At 38.4% G+C, this 18,399-nt stretch overlaps 3 protein-coding genes across 3 annotated transcripts; 2 read left to right on the forward strand and 1 right to left on the reverse strand.

Annotated features, from left to right (window-relative positions):
* Positions 1-10,221: 10,221 nt before the first annotated feature.
* Positions 10,222-11,673, reverse strand: LOC126607283 (mitochondrial uncoupling protein 3). Its single transcript, XM_050274822.1, has 2 exons — positions 11,305-11,673; positions 10,222-10,987 (listed from the first exon to the last, which is right to left on the reverse strand). The coding sequence occupies exons 1-2, from the start codon at positions 11,671-11,673 to the stop codon at positions 10,445-10,447; spliced, it is 912 nt and encodes a 303-aa protein (XP_050130779.1). The 3' UTR covers positions 10,222-10,444.
* Positions 11,570-16,265, forward strand: LOC126607271 (anaphase-promoting complex subunit 2). Its single transcript, XM_050274806.1, has 15 exons — positions 11,570-11,705; positions 11,818-12,372; positions 12,485-12,783; positions 12,878-12,949; positions 13,107-13,351; positions 13,504-13,920; positions 14,033-14,234; positions 14,361-14,475; positions 14,593-14,675; positions 14,793-14,912; positions 15,043-15,131; positions 15,208-15,289; positions 15,491-15,682; positions 15,896-15,964; positions 16,048-16,265. Exons 2-15 carry the CDS (start codon positions 11,865-11,867, stop codon positions 16,168-16,170), a joined length of 2,616 nt encoding a protein of 871 aa, XP_050130763.1. The 5' UTR covers positions 11,570-11,705; positions 11,818-11,864; the 3' UTR covers positions 16,171-16,265.
* Positions 16,266-16,421: 156 nt separating this feature from the next.
* Positions 16,422-18,357, forward strand: LOC126607276 (methyltransferase FGSG_00040). The gene has a single exon (XM_050274809.1). It carries the CDS (start codon positions 16,648-16,650, stop codon positions 18,274-18,276), a length of 1,629 nt encoding a protein of 542 aa, XP_050130766.1. The 5' UTR covers positions 16,422-16,647; the 3' UTR covers positions 18,277-18,357.
* The last annotated feature ends 42 nt before the right edge of the window (positions 18,358-18,399 follow it).

The following is an 18,399-nucleotide window of genomic DNA, read 5'->3' on the forward strand; positions in this document are numbered from 1 at the left end:
AGAAAATATATGTATCTACTATCAAATATTATATGAGCAAAAGTGCTATTGTTCCATCATCAAATAGAAAAACCCCTCTCCTGCTTCTCATGTATTTATATTTTTCTCTCTACTTTGCCACTTTGCATTACATCATGAAAATTTCTATAACATTGAGATTGTGATATATCATCATTTGGAATCATCCCCATTATTATATTGGATATAAGGCATACCATAAAAGGTTTTGTTAATTAGTTGTTTTTCAGGTTGTCCCCATTAGAAGAAATTTCTAGCTTCGTCCCTATTCAGGCGTAAGAGATAATGCTTTTAGCTAACTAAGCTACTTTGTTGGGTTTTAATCGTGCTATAATCCTACGCTCGTTGGTACTTAAACCCACAAAATGTTGATTTTTTTTTTTCAATTGAAAAACTTGCACAAACAAACGTTTTTTAAACTGTGAGGGCATTTAATTTTCAAAGGGTATCAGAGCTAGCTAAAGCAATATTGCTCTTCCAATTCATGACGCATACTTTCAAATCCAACTAAATTATCGTACATTGTAGCAGTGAATATAATCGACAGGCACATACAGACCACGATGATTGCAATCTTGTGGCTGTTTGCTTGTATATTGTTGTTATTTTGTGCATGCATGTCTGCTAATTAATTGCCAGACTTACTGGCCAGTGTGAATTTGTGAACTCGAGGTTATAGAGCTAGAGCTGATAGTTGAGGGAGCTTTTACCCTTTGCTTCAAATTTAAGATTTTAACAGGGGTGGGAAGTCGGAGTTTATTACCCGACCAATTGTACGTTTGTTCTGTAAATGCTTCCAGCTATATATACTCAACGCATACACTACGTACTACGTTCTTCAGATTATTTTAGTTAAAATATTGTTAGCATTCTGATAAATGCATAACTTTATGCTACGGCCAGTCCATTAATTCACACAATGTAGAACATCGTGTGAATGCCACAATTTCTAAATCAATGTAAAAAACAGTGTAATTGCTGTGAAGATGTTAATATATGGGCCATTAGGTTAACACCCCAATAATGTGCAAAATAAGCTAAATTGCTATTTTCGAAAGTTAGAGTTCCACCATAAAACTAGTTGACAATATGGGGAGTAGCCAAATTACTTATAAGTACATGTAAGGTCCCTTTTTTCCCGATGTAGGATTAATACTCTTAACACGCCCTCTCACGTGTGGCAGATTTTCAATCCTATAGCACATGGACAACACAAATTGTGTGATGTAGAGCACTTGTAGCCGTTGGACTTCACATGCAGGACAACCTGCATGATACCATGAAGAAAGTTGGAGTTCCACCATAAAACTAATTGACAATATGAGGAGTTGCCTAATTACTTATAAGCACATGCAAAACTCATTCTCAACACCATATCTACATTCATGTACCATTCCAAGCATTGGGGATTGGGGATGCTAAACATAATATTATAGTATATACATTATGTTGTATTGTTAGTCAAGGATAATTTATGAATAATGACTTAAGAAAATACACAATTATAATTATGAGATTACTTTGTAGAGCATACATGTCTAATCGAATGATTAGCATGATATTTACTAAACTGATTAGCACTTGAGCGCTGTCGTATATATGTTTAAACTTACCAAACTGTGATTCATTTACTTCCAAACAAACAAATTGAAATCCTTGAATGCACTTATTTCTATCTCACCAAAATATGAATTGGTCCACACCGAGCGCCCTAGCGGTATGCACTATGTAAAGATTAAGTATCATAATAAGCACGTTGCATGCATGTAGAAAAAAAATCAACTCTAATTACAATTTGAAATACCAAGGTGACTCTCTTAAAGTGTGACTCTTTATGGACTCTCCGCCATCTTACACTGTCAATTTCCGTACCAACATTATAAAATATTGTACCAAAAGCATAAAGTGATATAGAGTCCATAAAAAATCTCACTTTTAAGAGAATCTCATTATCATTCTCTTACAAATTATAAGAACCTACCGAAATTCAGAAATAGTACTTAATTAATGCAATGGTATTGAAGATGGTGGTAAAGTAGTTAAAAAGTTTCTGTTCAGGGTAATAAAATTACCACCCCCAAGATATAAATACGGCCCTCCCATTTGGTTATCAAATTAACTTTCTTTACAGTGAATTCATGGTTGATCTAATTTCTTGACATGCAATATGAGATGGCTGGTGAGATCATATGAGACGTATTCATTGATCATCACTGTAGTATTACTGGTAGTGATGAATTTCATAATAATCGACTTTCACGTGCATTGTAATTTTTATGACTTTGAGTTCTTCAATTTTATAATCTGGTTCATCAGCGACTTGTAACTCAATTGATTAAGAATATTTTCACTTGTACTCGAAGTTTGAATCCTACTCTTCACTATCACTTGTCAGAGCTGGCCCTGAGACTTTAGGGGCCATGTGTGAAAGTGAATTGGAGGCCCTAAAAAGTACTAAGAATTTAATTTTTTTAATTTTTTTTGTTCAAAATAATAATTTTAGTTTTCAATTGAGCTTCTATAAATTCTAATAGCACAAACAAATTTAACAAATCAACAAGTGAAAAGATGGTGTATTGTTTTTCCTTAACTATTTAGAGCGTCAGGGTTCAAATTTCATGTTATTGTGTGGAATTTTTATATTATTTTGTGGAAGCTTATGCATTTAATAAAAATATAAATTGAAATTATTTTTAGCCCAGAAAATTTAGGTTTTAACCAAGAAACAACTTTTCTGCTCCAACTCTTATGGCCTAAAATTTTAGCCCCAGATTATTAAACAATGAATTTAGACTAATTTTTTTCTTAAAGTAACTTTTTTAAAATAAAAAATTATGTAGACTATCCTAATTTAATTTTATGAACATTTTAATCTAAAAATATTTAGATTTTGACAAATACTGAAAAATTACTAACCGACACCATGAAACTCGTTAAAGTTTAAGCACTATGCAAAAATATGAAACAAATGAAAGATTTTTTTAATTACTTTAGCCGTTAGATTTAAATTTGGACCGATTATTTTTACCGTTGAATTTCATTAAATTAGATTTTAATCGTTAGATTCAATGTATTTATAAATATAAAACTAAATAAAATATACATATATGGTGGGCCAGCCCTACTAATCATGGGCTAAATTTGGCTTCCATTTGAGTTTTAGGTTTTAGGCCATATTTTAGCATTGAGTTAGGTTGAGTATTGGGGGGGGGGGGGGGTGGGGGGAATAGAAGTGGAAATTTGAGTTTTAGCCTAGGGTTAAAGAAGGTCTAAGCCGATGTAAAGAAGCAATAATTCCGCTTATGCTAAGACTCAAATTTGTAATATTTTACACATACTACTATATATACGTAAATGCATGCAAAATTGAAAAATTGGGAGCCCTTCCGATTTGGGGGTCCTATGAGATAGCACCACTTGCACCCCTCAGTGCCGGCCCTATCACTTGTATATTGTCGGTATCATATTGAGGAATTCTCATATAGTAACCCTAGACTCTCCTTTGTCAAACTCTTGTACAATGTAACCAACATTATCATAGTGTAACAAAAACTATAGCAGCGTGAGCCTAACTTAACTTTGAGCGAACTACAATACATTGTCTTCTTATGCATTTGTGTGAGTTTTCCAGCATTTGACATCAATGTATATAAGAACAATAAAATCATAGTTTTTTTTTTTAGCTTGAACCTTCAAGCTTTAGGGGCTTGTATTCAACTGAGATTTTGAAAATTTTTAAAGTGTTATAAATTCATGGAGTTTCATAGACTAATCCCCTTCTCATGTAGTACTATGTATCATCTGTACTTTTTTAGGAAAAGAATATTAGGTGTCGTCCTCTACTTTTTTTAGGAAAATAATATTAGGTCTTCTTCGTGTTCTTCAACGAGGCTCTATAACGGCTGTTCTGCTCTTTTGCGCCGCAGAACTGCCTTCGCCAGATTGTGCCTGGGCTAAGGCCTCAACCGTATGTTGATTTTGAAAATTTCGACAGGGCTTTAGTCACTATTAATTAATTATATGTCTGAGTTAAATTAAATACATAATTTATTTCACACCCTTTTGGCAGTTGAGAAATTGCTTCCAAATACTGGGTTGTGGGGTATATCAACATACAGTTAAATTAATTTATGATCCCTTTAAAGCAAAAATTGTGGTGGATCCATAATACAGTTAATTAATTCTTTCATAAATAAGAAGACACAAATAATTCAGTGTCGGCAGTGCCCGTGTGAACTGGGACTGGTGTATTCGATGAAAGTGCGAGTCTGAGAGTGGTGTTATTTATTTATTTTTATTTTTTTTGACAAACGACAGTGATTTAAATTGTTAATTTAGAAGAGGAGAATTGATGAGGATCGAATACGAGCTATAGTGTATTTTCATATCATCTGCAAACTGAACTGGTGTGTTTCTAATTACCATTACTTTGTTAGAAACAGAACTTTGAGGCATGACACTTGAGGCACATGACAGACAATGCTGTTAGAATTGGAGCATGCAATCCAAAGTAGTAACTGGTAATGAGTCGAGAAGTTTAATATTTTAGGTTCTATTTGGTAATTATTTTGTTTTCATAAAATAATTAATATTTAACTTTTATTTTTTGTTTGGACGTTATGTTTAAATTTTAGTTAGAAATAAATAGAAAATATAAGAAGAAAAAACTTTTGTAGGTGTGAATGAAATATAGGAAGGGTGACAGAAAGAACGTGGAAGATATTCACATAAAATGCTATGTTTCCTCACATTTCTTTTACATCTCTTCCATCAATAACGGATGAACACTGGGACCAAGGTGGTTCTAACTTCTACGACTACCCCAAGTCCGAAAAATATATATGTGAATGTTTTTTAGGATTCTCCGAATGTTTGTATAGGTTTTTTTATGCCTACTAAGTTTTGATGTAAGTCCTGCTAGGCATACCTTGATAGGTTGAGTTGACCGTACTTAAAAATCATCTCTATATCACTCATCAGATTGCATTAGCATATATCGATATCTATTGACATGTGTACAACATGGTTTGACTGACAACAATAAGCCTACTAAGTGTTCGACAAAATGTCCTAATGAATATAACCAAAGTTTTTTTTGGGCTTCGCGCTTTGTTTCTATATTGTTTTAACTCTGGACCCGCAAAAGTTCAATTCCTGGATTGATCACTGTCTTCCACCATCCTTCCTCCGCTCTTCTATAACCCCTCATTTCTCCTATATACTTCCTTCCAATCTCGAACACAAGAATAAAAACTAACACCAAAATTATTATCAAAATACACCATTAGTATTTTCATTTTCATATAATCTCCTTTGTTTCTCCCTCCTCGCAGCTCCCCATCACATCCCTTCCAACTACCAACTGCCTAGCGAGGATCGAGGAAGGTGGGTGGGCAACAGAAGGAGACTATCCCAACATAAATTGCGCATTAGTTTTATGTCTGTGCCAAGCAACGTTAATGTCGCTACTTGTATGAATGAAGGGCAAGCAACGTTGTCGCTACTTGTATGAATGTAGGGCGACCTCCATCTTCTGGAAACATAAGTACACTGCTTGCTATGCTACCTAATAACTAACTTGGTCTCTGTGGCACCTTTTATGTCTTTAAATATGGGGCACTGTAATTTGTTGGGACTCAATGACTCGTGTCCTTATTCATCCGAATTGCACCGATATTATTTTCAACTTCACGTACAACTTAATTAGGTCTTCAAGTATGTGTGATCAAGTTCTTAATGTACCTATTTTGGTAGTCTCATCTCCCATTTTTGTGATGATTCTAAATTTCTAAAGTAACAATATATGCTAAGTAATTAAGGCTATACATGTTTGGGGTGAGGGTTTTCCAAGTTCCAAAGGATTAAGGTCAAGTTAGCAATCCCTTCACATATGAATCATTTGCTAATCTCTTTTGCGTGTCTTTGTAATTCCTTTTATATACAGAGGGCTTTTCTAATCCCTCCTATCTAATTTTTATGATCCGTTCCTTACTAACTTGGCCTCAATCTCTTAGAATTTGGAAAAACTTCATCCAAACATAGGTCGTCGGAAGCTTGCAGTCCTCCTACGTGTACTAGTATGATACAAAGATGTACTCTGTAAAACGGATGTATTTCACTGTAGCCATTGTATTCGGCTTCGATTAACATAATCTCGTTTAATGTATGTAGGGTCAATTTGTGCAGGCGTATAGTGTTGTACAGCCTCCACAGTGCATGAAATGTATGTTTATAGGTCCAAGATTTTACTCGTGTATGATGTCTCTTTCCAAAAAGTAGGTTTTATCATTCGTTATTTCACTCTAGCCATTGTACTCGGCTTCGATTAACAGAATGTCGTTTAATGTATGTAGGGTCAATTTGTGCAGGCGTATAGTGTTGTACAGCCTCCACAGTGCATGAAATGTATGTTTATAGGTCCAAGATTTTACTCGTGTATGATGTCTCTTTCCAAAAAGTAGGTTTTATCATTCGTTATTTCACTCTAGCCATTGTACTCGGCTTCGATTAACAGAATGTCGTTTAATGTATGTAGGGTCAATTTGTGCATGCGTATAGTGTTGTACAGCCTCCACAGTGCATGAAATGTATGTTTATAGGTCCAAGATTTTACTCGTGTATGATGTCTCTTTCCAAAAGTAGGTTTTATCATTCGTTAGCGGATAAGCTTGGAGGTGATGAGGTTTTATAAATTATGGGAAATGATTTCCGCTCATTATTTTATTTTTCTGCGCACTTGAGTGAGAAGAAAAAAAGTGATGAGTCATGTAAAAATTGTTGTGGTGAGTGAGGTGAGCAGAGTAATGAATGGTGGTTCTGTTCCTCATTATATGTTTACCTTCTTTTTTAGGAAAACTAATGAAAATGACTTGAAAACTTTAAGTTTTAACGATAAGAACAAAATAAAGGATAAAATAAATAATATCAAGATTGACTTTTTAGTATAAAAATGCAGTTTTTCGTTGAAGTAAACAATACCAGAAGCTTTTCGTTGAAGTTCCCTTTTTTTTTTTGGGTAAAGATTACATGTTTACTTTGGCAGTTGGCAATCACAACGTTTTATGGTGGTGGTTCTACAAGTTGGTTGTTTTTGCTTCATCATCTATGATCTATCTAACCTTTCAGTTCGTTTAGTTTGAAGAATCAATGGGATCATAACTTGAAATCATTAACTAATGAAAAGGGCTTGAAAACTTTGAGTTTTAATGATAAGGACAAAATAAAGGGTAAAGTGAATAGTACCAGGATTGACTTTTTAGTGTAAAAATGTGGTTTTTCGTTAAAGTAAACAGTACCGGGTGCTTTTCGTTAAAGTTCCCTTATATTTATGGGATCATAACTTGAAATCTGAAAGGTAATCAATAATCCCCCTCCCTAGTATCATGTGCGGCAACAACATACTTTTGGCCCCCGAATCAAACGGTACGCCAAAGCAGAGCTGGTTGTCCCAAGGAATGCATCCTTAGGAGTTCGAACTAAACCAACGCCTTGGGGTTTTGTCCAAGTCTAAGATAAACTATCCCTCTTTGACAAAAGAAAAATACGATAAAGAGCACCATTTCCTAACTGAAATGACACACGAATAAAGGTCACGAACCAAAACGATACATGGTTGTTTAGATATGGGATAAACATACTCTTTAGTGATATGATACCAAGGTGTTCAAGTACGAGATACATAACCATTTTAATGAAGGGCTAACTTATATTTTGATTCCTTAGTAAAGGCAAGATTTGTTATGCAGAAAAATAATACGTATACCTAGCATACGAATTCGGATGAATTTCACCAAATAAATAAGGTTTTTTTAGCCAAAATGGTCCTTGAGATTTTCATAACATATAACTTTGGTCCCTGAGATTTAAAATCAATAGAAGTGGTCCTTGAGATTGTCTACCATCCATTATTTTGGTTATTCCATTAAAAAACTCCGTTAAGTGGTTCCTGAGCTTTTTAATGGAATAACCAAAATGATGGATGATGGACAATTTTAGGGACCAAAGTTATGTCTTATGCAAATCTCAGGGACCAAAATTATGTGTTATGCAAATCTCCGGGACCAAAGTTATGTGTTATACCCTTAACTTAATGGAGTTTTTTAACGTAATGACCAAAATAATTGATGGTGGACAATCTCAGAGACCAAAGTTATATATTATGCAAATCTCATGAACCATTTTAACTGAAAAAACCAATAAATAATACTTCTACAGAAAGCTTCAAGAGTTGAGTTAGGCATTGGTGGGCTGAGAGTTCAGTCCAGTTCAAACAGTACACATCCTGAGCCTGCGGCCCATAACTACCAATTTGATACAGGATTTCATCTCCTACTTAGGCTTTATAAAAAATGGCAGCTAAAGTTAATCACAGGGTGTAAAGCTTTGAACATATAACTAATCTATCTATAACTGTAAGAGCAAGTCCACCATTGGACCTTGCTCGGGGGACAGGCGAGAGGAAAGGGCCTAAGGGCCGGTGGGTTCGGCTCCAACGTTGGGGAGCTTGAGGGCCAGGCCCGTGAGGGATTGCCAATCCTTCAGCCCGAGGGGTGTGACGTCAGGCTGACGTCATGCCTGGCGTCAACCCTTTTATTTTTTATTTTTTTTTGTATCAGGCGCGTGCCCCTCACGCATGCGTGAGGACACGTCAGCCAACACGTTTTCAGATTGAATGACCCGCGCGCAATGACCGTTGGGAAGCTACGTGGCTTCCCACGGTCTGTTCAATCCCAACGGCTCTTTAATACGAGCCGTCCGATTTCCAACGGTAATTAAAACAAAGCTGATTTAATATTAACCATTCGATCTAAGATCAACGGTTGATATTAATCTGCTTTATAAATTAAAAAAAAAAGAAAAAAAAGTTTTAAAATTAAGAAAAGTTACCGTTGTGACACGTGACACAATCTGGAGTGTTGGAATTCAATTTTTTTTAATCCAACGGTAGAGATTAATTATTTGAATAATTTTTTTTTAAAATTGTAAAAAATCAGAAAAAAAATATCTGAAAATTAAAAAAAAAATGTTTCTACTTTTCTATAAATACCTTCTCATTATCATCTATCTTACACCACAATTTCATATATTCTCAACTACTTTCAATCACATTCCTATCTTTCTCTCAAAGTTTCAATCCAATTTTTTTCAACATAATGACTACTGATGCAAGTACGAATTAGACGTCTCTTGAAGATGTTGCATTTTGTCAAAGAATCAAAATTAATAATATTTTATTGCCTATTGCCAGGGCTATTCAAGTGCAACGGTGGAGATGCAAAATGCAGTTAGTGTTCATTATGGTAGTTACTGTTCACATGATGGATTGAATAATGGATTGCATGGGACAAGGGTTCCAAGGGTGGAGCTGCTCTAAGAAAGAGGAGATCATACGAAAAGTGCAGCCGATATTTTCGCACTGAATATTCCTACGGAATAATCTAATGGGTGAACTGCAACTTGCCTTTGCAAAACTAACTTGCTCTGCAAGAAGAAATGTTCAAGGGCTAATTGATTCTTCTTCTGTTTTGTTTTGAGTTTGTTTTGTATTGTTTTGTGTTTCAAATACTTTGGGACATATTGAGGGGACAAATTCCAAAACACAACAGAATTTCACTGAAAAATGTTTCTACTTTTCTATAAATATCTTCTCATTATCATCTATCTTACACCACAATTTCATATATTCTCAACTACTTTCAATCACATTCCTATCTTTCTCTCAAAGTTTCAATCCAATTTTTTTCAACATAATGACTACTGATGCAAGTACGAATTAGACGTCTCTTGAAGATGTTGCATTTTGTCAAAGAATCAAAATTAATAATATTTTATTGCCTATTGCCAGGGCTATTCAAGTGCAACGGTGGAGATGCAAAATGCAGTTAGTGTTCATTATGGTAGTTACTGTTCACATGATGAATTGAATAGTGGATTGCCTCGGAGAAGGGTTCCAAGGGTAGAGTTGCTTAAGAAAGAGGAGATCATACGAAAAGTGCAGCCGATATTTTCGCACTGAATATTCCTACGGAATAATCTAATGGGTGAACTGCAACTTGCCTCTGCAAAACTAACTTGCTCTGCAAGAAGAAATGTTCAAGGGCTAATTGATTCTTCTTCTGTTTTGTTTTGAGTTTGTTTTGTATTGTTTTGTGTTTCAAATACTTTGGGACATATTGAGGGGACAAATTCCAAAACACAACAGAATTTCACTGAAAAGTGAATCTTTCTTCATTGCATATTATGAAGGCAATAATCTTGAATGCTTGACAAAAGAAGAACAATTTTAAAAGAGAAAGAAAGAAAGAACGAAAACTCACGAAATCGATAATCCCATCGTAAGGGCTTGCTGGCTCTGTATAAGCTTCAATTGACATGGAGTAGTATTATCAATGGAAGCCTGAAAGGTGAGAGCGGATGGAAAGACTCATCAGAAGGAAGAGAATCCTGCAATTTGTCGAAACTTCTCATACGAGACCCAGAAGACGAATTGCCAAGGACCGAGCCTTGCCCACGTAGGAAAGAACCCTTTCCACAGTGCGCTTAAACCTTCAACTTTGACAGTCTTAACCAGACAATCATACGAATTGTTGTACATAATCTTCCCTTCCTTGCTCCTCGATTGATTCATCATTCTCGTCTTTACCACGTCAGCTGGACAACTCAAAGCAGTTGCCGAAAGGCCTGACATGATCGACGCCAAAGTGTGAGCGTATATGTTGTCTTCAGAAATCCGATTCTCGATCACAAAACGTTTTGCCTGATCATAACAGGCCAATTCTCCCATGTTCACCAAGAATGCTCTTTGGACATTAGGGAAAACCCCTTTCCAAAGTCCCCCAACGCCTTCTGCTCGTACAATCTTGTTCAAAGCATCGAAACACCCCGAATACCGAGGCTGCATACCTTGGGCCACCGTCCGACCGTCTGCTTGCATCCTTACCTTAACAAGATCTGCAGGGCTAGCTACCAACTGCACTACTAGCAGTAAACAGAAGCATATCATTACTTCCGAAGCAAATGCAGAAATCAAAACAATTATTGCACCATTTGATTGGCAAGGAACCGCACGGCTAGAACAATCATGTCGAAAAAGCTTGTACTTTTCAGTAGGGTTTTTGTATGTGAAGTCGCAAGCTTTCATTTTTCTTAATTGTCCACTGCAAAAAGCTTCTTTACATAATTTTATGAATTTTCCAAATTCCCAAATCCAGATAACTTATCAAAATTATAAATTCCAAAAAAAAATTGAAAACCCAACATGTTAAGCACAACAAGAAAGCAAGTTACCTGAGCAACGACGCCGGAGATTCCACCGGAGAGAGCTTTGGCGGGGAGAGAGAGGGACCCACCGTCGCTCTTCAGCGAGCTTCTGAGCTGCTCGTACCCGACGATCCGAATCGGCGTGTAGAAGAGGTGTCTGAGAATCGCCGGTGACAAGCCCTTGTACAATCCCACCGGACCTTGCTCCCGCACGATTTCCGAGGCGACCCGGAACGCGTTCGTACTCCGGGTTGACCCAACCGACACCGATTCGCCGTGCAGCTGAAGCCTCGTCTTCGTCAGGTCGACCGGAAACGTTGTCGTCTCCGCCACCATCGCCGAGACCGACGCCAGTAATATCTTCCTGTACGCTCCGGGGTCTTCGCTCTGTTTCATCGTCGACGAGCAAAAGCTCGGAAATTGAATCAGTAAAGTTACTATAATCTAATCGCTGTAAACGACATCCCTTTTCAAAAACGACAGCGTGTTCTGTATGTCGTTTATTTACTATCTGAACTCTGAAGTTTGAACTCTCTGCAGCGTGTAAATTGGAGGGTTTCCAGTTTCGAGCTTCCGCGGCATCTGCAATGGCGGATTCAATTTCATCAGTGTGTAACCTAGCGGTTCTCGACAAGCTCAGCGAGGTCTCCATCAACGAAATCCTCGAAAGCTACAGCGGCTTCTGCGCCGCAACAGACACCCTTCTGACCGGCGCCGGCGACCTCTCCGCCGGTCAGCAGATCGTATCTCACGTGCACGGCCTCTGCAAGCACGGGCTCGAGTCCCTCCTCCGCGACTACTTCCTCGGCGCTCTCGAGCGAACCTTCGAGAAAAATGGCGCCTTGAAATTTTGGCGGCATTTCGAGGCGTACGACGGCGATGGTTCGATCGAGGAGGAAGTGTTCTACAACGCTCTGGAAGAAATAGCAATGGAAAAGCAGTACCAGGAGAAGTGCTTATTGATTCTGGTTCACGCTTTGCAGTCTTACAACCAAGGAAGCCATGATTCTGATGATTATAGAGCGCAGCTTTTTGCTAAGTACCAGTTATCAGTGTCTTCGGTTCTTATGGCAACTCTCCCTCGACATTTTCCAGGTACCGAAAAGTTCATAAAAATCTCGACTTTGATCGATTTACATTTCCCTTTTTCTAATTTGGTTCTGCAATTACTGCAAATTTTTTATGCCTCAAATTTTCTGAATTCTAGAGGTACTCCACTGGTATTTTAAGGGAAGGTTGGAGGAACTGAGTACTATAATGGGCGGGGAATTCCCGCGTGACCACGATGAGGATGATGGTGCAGATGATATGGATGTGGATGACAAATGCAAAGTCTCATACAGGAGTGGACAGATGGAGATTGATGAGTGCTATCCCCAAGGCAGGTTCTTGGACAACAATAAATTGGTGAACAACATTGGGAAGGTTGTTCGCGATCTTAGAAGTCTCGGGTTTACATCTATGGCTGAAGATGCCTATGCCTCTGCTATATTTTTGTTTCTAAAGGTGATCACAGTCTCTGCTGTTTTTTTCGTCTATTACATTTTACTTTTTATTTCATTTGTCTTTCTAACTTCTAATTGTCTTGTTTGAGTGGCAGGCCAAAGTTCATGATCTTGCTGGTGATGATTACCGGGTTTCTTTTTTGGAGTCCATTAAGCGGTGGATACAGGTTGCTTTCGCGTGCTTGTGCTGTCTTTCCATTTTGTTGTAGAGTTGTGAAGCCACAATTATGTCGCACATTAATGGTTTAATCATACGTTAAGGCTTTACTTTATGTTTTCAAAGTGCAAAGTTTTCTGTTATCATTTCCAATGTGTATTTTGCAGGCCGTGCCTCTTCAGTTCTTGCATGCTCTTCTTGCTTATCTTGGTGACACTGTTAGTTATGATAGTGCTTCATCTGGTTTCAAGTCACCTTTGGCTTCATGCCCTAATACATTTTATCCTGGAATCGACATTCCATCAGAAGGACTTGTTAGATGGCAGTTGCGACTTGAGTATTTTGCTTATGAAACTTTGCAAGATTTAAGAATAGCCAAGTTATTTGAGATTATTGTGGATTATCCTGACAGGTATGTGCTTGTCTTAACATGGGGTTCCCTTGCTTTCCAGTTGTTGAAATCCACCATGATATTTAACTGGTTAAGGAGGGGGAATTCAGTAACTTGTACGAGCTGTATTGTGGCTTACCATGACCACTTTTTGTCTTTTTGCGGTTTTGCAGCTCTCCTGCGATTGAAGATTTGAAACAATGTCTTGAATACACTGGACAGCATTCTAAGCTCGTTGAGTCATTTATCACTGCACTGCGTTATCGTTTACTTACTGCAGGTGCCTCAACCAATGACATTTTGCATCAATATGTTTCCACGATTAAAGCACTCCGGACTATAGATCCAGCAGGTGTTTTCCTCGAATCAGTTGGTGAACCAATAAGGGACTATTTGAGGGGAAGGAAAGACACCATAAAGTGCATTGTGACCATGCTTACAGATGGCACTGGTGGGAATTCAAATGTGTCTGGAAACACTGGGGATAGCCTTCTTGAAGAATTAAACAGAGATGAAGAAAATCAAGAGAACACTGGTCTTGATGACGATTTCCACACTGATGACAAGCAAGCATGGATAAATGCGTTGCGGTATGTGCATCGAAGGCTATAGTTGAAGATTGAAGTGTAATTTAGTTGCTTTCGAATTTTGGCTCTTACTGTATATAGATGATGTAATTTCTGAGTGATTCTGCCATTTCAGCTGGGAGCCTGACCCTGTAGAAGCTGATCCCTTGAAGGGTAGCAGGAACCGAAGGAAGGTTGATATACTTGGGATGATTGTTGGCATAATTGGTTCAAAAGATCAACTCGTTAATGAGTACCGTGTTATGCTGGCTGAAAAGCTTCTCAACAAATCTGATTATGACATTGATACAGAGATACGTACTCTTGAGCTCCTCAAGGCAAGTGCTTCTTTTAATTATTATTTAAACTTGTGGTTTCTTTATTTAATTGGGTCTACTGGATGAAGTTAGGATTTATTTATTTTGTGTTTATACTGTCTATTTTAATGTGTAATCATTCTTCAGATACATTTTGGAGAGAGCAGCATGCAGAAATGCGAGATTATGCTGAATGATCTGATTGATTCTAAGAGGACTAACAGCAATATTAAAGCAACCATAAGTCAGCCATCTCAAATGGGTATCTTTCAAATTTTAGGTTTCCCCCATGAGTGATGGCTTTGGGACTTCTCTCTCCAGCATTACGAGAAGACCAGTTATTTTATTTGATTCCGCTAACTTGGGGTGGATGTCTTAGGTACTGATCTGGGAGATAAAGGGGTGTCCATGGATAATTTTGATGCTACAATCATCTCTTCAAATTTCTGGCCTCAAATCCAGGTAATGAATTGTTTCCTCTGGTAATATCATTTATGTTGAAGTTTTTGATAGAGGGAAAAGATCTTGGATCATGGATTTGCATGCTTCTAATTTGAAGTATCTTTATATAAATTTCAGGATGAGTCCCTCAATGTACCTGGGCCTGTTGACCAACTACTATCTGATTATGCAAAGAGGTTTAATGAAATCAAGACACCCCGTAAACTATTATGGAAGAAAAGTCTTGGTACTGTCAAGGTACGGTGCTTGCACAATGTCATCTCAAGCCCTTTCTATTAGGAGTTTTTTGACCTGCTTACTTTTTCTTTATTCCCTTGAATCACTTAATCTACGTTAACAACACGTATGGTGGTTGGTGCTGTTTTAGTTGGAGTTGCAATTCGACAATAGGGCAGTGCAATTCATGGTTGCTCCCATACAAGCAGCAATTATAATGCAATTTCAAGATCAGACAAGGTATCATCAGAAATATCTTAATACACTTTGTTATTCGTTACCTATTTTTTGCTATATTTATATTGTCTACTTTCAGCTGGACCTCTAAGGATCTTGCAGCTGCAATTGGGGTTCCAGTAGACATACTTAATCGCAGGATAAATTTCTGGATCAGCAAGGTATGCTTGATAAACTCAATACTTTCATGTTTCACGATGTGCTTCTCGTCATTCAGTACATAAATAGATAAAGAGTATTAGAAATTTTGGATTCAGCACCAGCAGTTAGTTAAAATGGATCCTTACCTGTTATTAATTGAAGTTTTGAGATTTGGAAGTCAAGAAGAAGGCTCATGCACTCGTCTCTTTTTTCCTATAAAGGGAATTCTTGCAGAATCACCCGGTGCAGACTCTGAAGACCACATGTTTACACTAATGGAAGGCATGGTTGACACCGGTAAAAATGGTGGTAACAATGGGAGCATTGAGGATCTTGTAGTTGGTGATGAGGAGGGAGAGAGCTCTGTGGCTTCGGTAGAGGATCAACTGTGCAAGGAAATGACTGTGTATGAGGTATGTGATGTCTTCGAGATTTTCCAATCTTGCTTTCAGTAATGTATTGTCATCTGTAGATACAAGGGTAAGGGGGCAAAATTGCCGCTCATGACACTATTTTCCAGATAGTGCTGGATAATTGTGTCGAGTATTGATCTTGCGTATGTAAACTGTTAAACGCATGATGCCTTTCTGTTCCCAGCTTTTGAAACGGTATTTGGTTTGTTGCAGAAATTTATCTTGGGGATGCTCACAAACTTCGGAAGCATGGCATTAGATCGAATTCATAATACTCTCAAGGTAAGGATGATTTCAACATTCCCCGCGATATTTAGTTTCTGCAAAGCTGTTTTTAATATATCTCCACACACACATTCCTGCAGATGTTCTGTATAGCGGATCCACCTTACGACAAAACTCTCCAGCAGCTACAGAGTTTCTTATCGGGTCTAGTCTCCGAAGAGAAGTTAGAACTAAGAGATGGAATGTACGTTTTGAAAAAGTAATTACTAAACAGATTTGCAATGTATTCTTTAGCACCCTAATCATTTGGTAAATTTATAGAGCTTGGCAAAATGCATCGGCTTCATTTCGTACACAATGCGTTGTTTTCCGTTTTGGTCTCTCTAAAATCTTTTCGTAATCTTTTAAATTAGGTCCATTGAATCCTCTACATTAGGTTCATCATGTGAGAGATTTATCAGTATGCACTCAGAGATTTATCGTATTGAATCTATACATTCTATATCTGTGATAATCTCCACGACGTCGTTCTGCTTTATTTACTGGCCATATCTTACGGCCTCGTCAAGATCGACATATCCGTTTAACGTTACAAAAAATGCAGAAAAAGAAAAGGCAATGTGTTGGATCAAAAAAAAAGAAAAGAAAAAAGGCAATGTGACCGTTACATGTAATCCCAAATTCAAAAACTATAGGGAACCGAAACCCTCAGTAACCCCAACAGAATCGAAAATTCAGAGATGAGAGAAGAAACCGAACAGCAAGATCAGCTAGCAATGGCGGCGGCAGAAGAGCAATTGCAGCAGCTCCGATCCAAAGCCACGGAGCTCCTCCTCCGTGAAGAATGGCAGGAGTCCGTACAAGCATACTCTCACTTCATCACCCTCTGTCGATCTCACATCTCAAACACCCTTCAAAACCCCGACCCAGATCATCTCCCCAAGCTCCGAAAATCTCTCTGCCTAGCCCTCTCGAACCGTGCAGAAGCGCGATCCAGACTCCGAGATTTTGCAGAAGCTTTGAGGGATTGCGATCGGGCATTGGAAATCGAGAGGGCCCATTTCAAGACTCTTGTCTGCAAAGGGAAAATCTTGCTGAATCTGAACAGGTATTCGATGGCGCTGGACTGCTTTCGAACAGCTCAGCTTGACCCGCAGGCTAATGGGAGCTCGGTGGACCTCGATGGGTACTTGCAGAAGTCCAAGAAGCTCGAGCTGATGTCGAGAACTGGAGCTTTTGATCTCTCTGAATGGGTTGTTAACGGGTTTCGCGGGAAGCCTCTGGAACCGGCTGAGTACATTGGTGCAGTGCAGATCAAGAAATCAGAGATTAGAGGGCGTGGACTGTTTGCGACGAAGAACATTGATGTCGGAACTTTGATGTTGGTTACGAAAGCTGTTGCCATAGAGAGGGGGATTTTGCCCGGTCAAGAATTGGATGAGAATGCCCAATTGCTCATGTGGAAGAACTTCACCGAAAAAGTTATGGATTCCATGGCTAAAAGTTCGAGAATCCGCGATTTGATTAGTACATTGTCGAGTGGAGAAGATGAGGATGAGCTTGAGGTCCCTGAGATCGATCTCTTTAAGCCCGAGGCGGAGCACAATGGCGGCTGCCATAATGAGAATGAGCTTGATGCGAGCAGGATTTTGAGCATCTTGGATGTCAATTCACTTGTTGAGGGTGGAATTTCTTCCAAGATTTTGGGGAAGAACAGCGATTACTACGGTGTTGGGCTGTGGGTGCTGGCTTCATTCATCAACCATTCATGTGTTCCGAATGCAAGACGTATGCATATAGGAGATTATGTAATGGTCCATGCTTCTAGAGATGTCAAGGCCGGAGAGGAGATAACATTCGCATATTTTGATGTGCTTTCGCCGTTGGAAAAGCGCAACGAAAGTTGCAAGACATGGGGTTTTAGATGTAACTGCAAGAGGTGCAAGTTCGAGAAGAAACTGTATTCTAGAGAAGACGTGAGAGAGATTGAGATGGGTCTCGAAAGAAGAATGGAGGCCGGCGCTGCGGTTTATAAGCTGGAGGAAGGCATGAGGAGGTGGATCGTGAAGGAAAGGGAGAAAGGGTACTTGAGAGCATCGTTTTGGGATGCATGCTCTCAGGTTTATGGCACAGAGAAATCAGCAAAAGGGTGGGGAAGACGCATACCACCGATGGAAACGGTGGTTGATAGCGTCGTGCAAGCGGTGGGAAGCGACGAGAGGGTGTTGAGGATGGTGGCAGAGAAGTTGAAGAGAGGTGGTGGAGGAATGTTGGAGATGGAGGGAGCTTTGAAGTTGGGAAGAGGGGTGTACGGGAAAGTAGTGAAAAAGCAAGCAATGAAGAGCCTTGTTGGTTTAGGCATTCCTTAACCAATGCTGTTAACTAATAGCCTAGGTTTATATTTTCTTGTATTAGCCAATAATCCACTGATGAGCTGATTTTTCGTTCAACCAATGGAATACATTACGCAGGTTTTTTTTTTTTTTTGACAC

This window comes from Malus sylvestris, chromosome 16 (assembly GCF_916048215.2).
Source record: "Malus sylvestris chromosome 16, drMalSylv7.2, whole genome shotgun sequence".
In the NCBI taxonomy this organism is placed as follows: Eukaryota; Viridiplantae; Streptophyta; class Magnoliopsida; order Rosales; family Rosaceae; genus Malus; species Malus sylvestris.

What these genes read in the sequence shown, in the direction of transcription:
- LOC126607271 (XM_050274806.1), top strand. Translation starts at nt 11,865, where the DNA reads ATGGCGGATTCAATTTCATCAGTGTGTAACCTAGCGGTTCTCGACAAG. An exon ending in TCTCCCTCGACATTTTCCAG is followed by an intron (nt 12,373 to 12,484) that starts GTACCGAAAAGT and finishes TCTGAATTCTAG; the next exon opens with AGGTACTCCACTGGTATTTT. An exon ending in ATTGTGGATTATCCTGACAG is followed by an intron (nt 13,352 to 13,503) that starts GTATGTGCTTGT and finishes GCGGTTTTGCAG; the next exon opens with CTCTCCTGCGATTGAAGATT.
- LOC126607283 (XM_050274822.1), bottom strand. Translation starts at nt 11,673, where the DNA reads ATGAAACAGAGCGAAGACCCCGGAGCGTACAGGAAGATATTACTGGCG. An exon ending in TCTCCGGCGTCGTTGCTCAG is followed by an intron (nt 10,988 to 11,304) that starts GTAACTTGCTTT and finishes CTAGTAGTGCAG; the next exon opens with TTGGTAGCTAGCCCTGCAGA.
- LOC126607276 (XM_050274809.1), top strand. Translation starts at nt 16,648, where the DNA reads ATGAGAGAAGAAACCGAACAGCAAGATCAGCTAGCAATGGCGGCGGCA.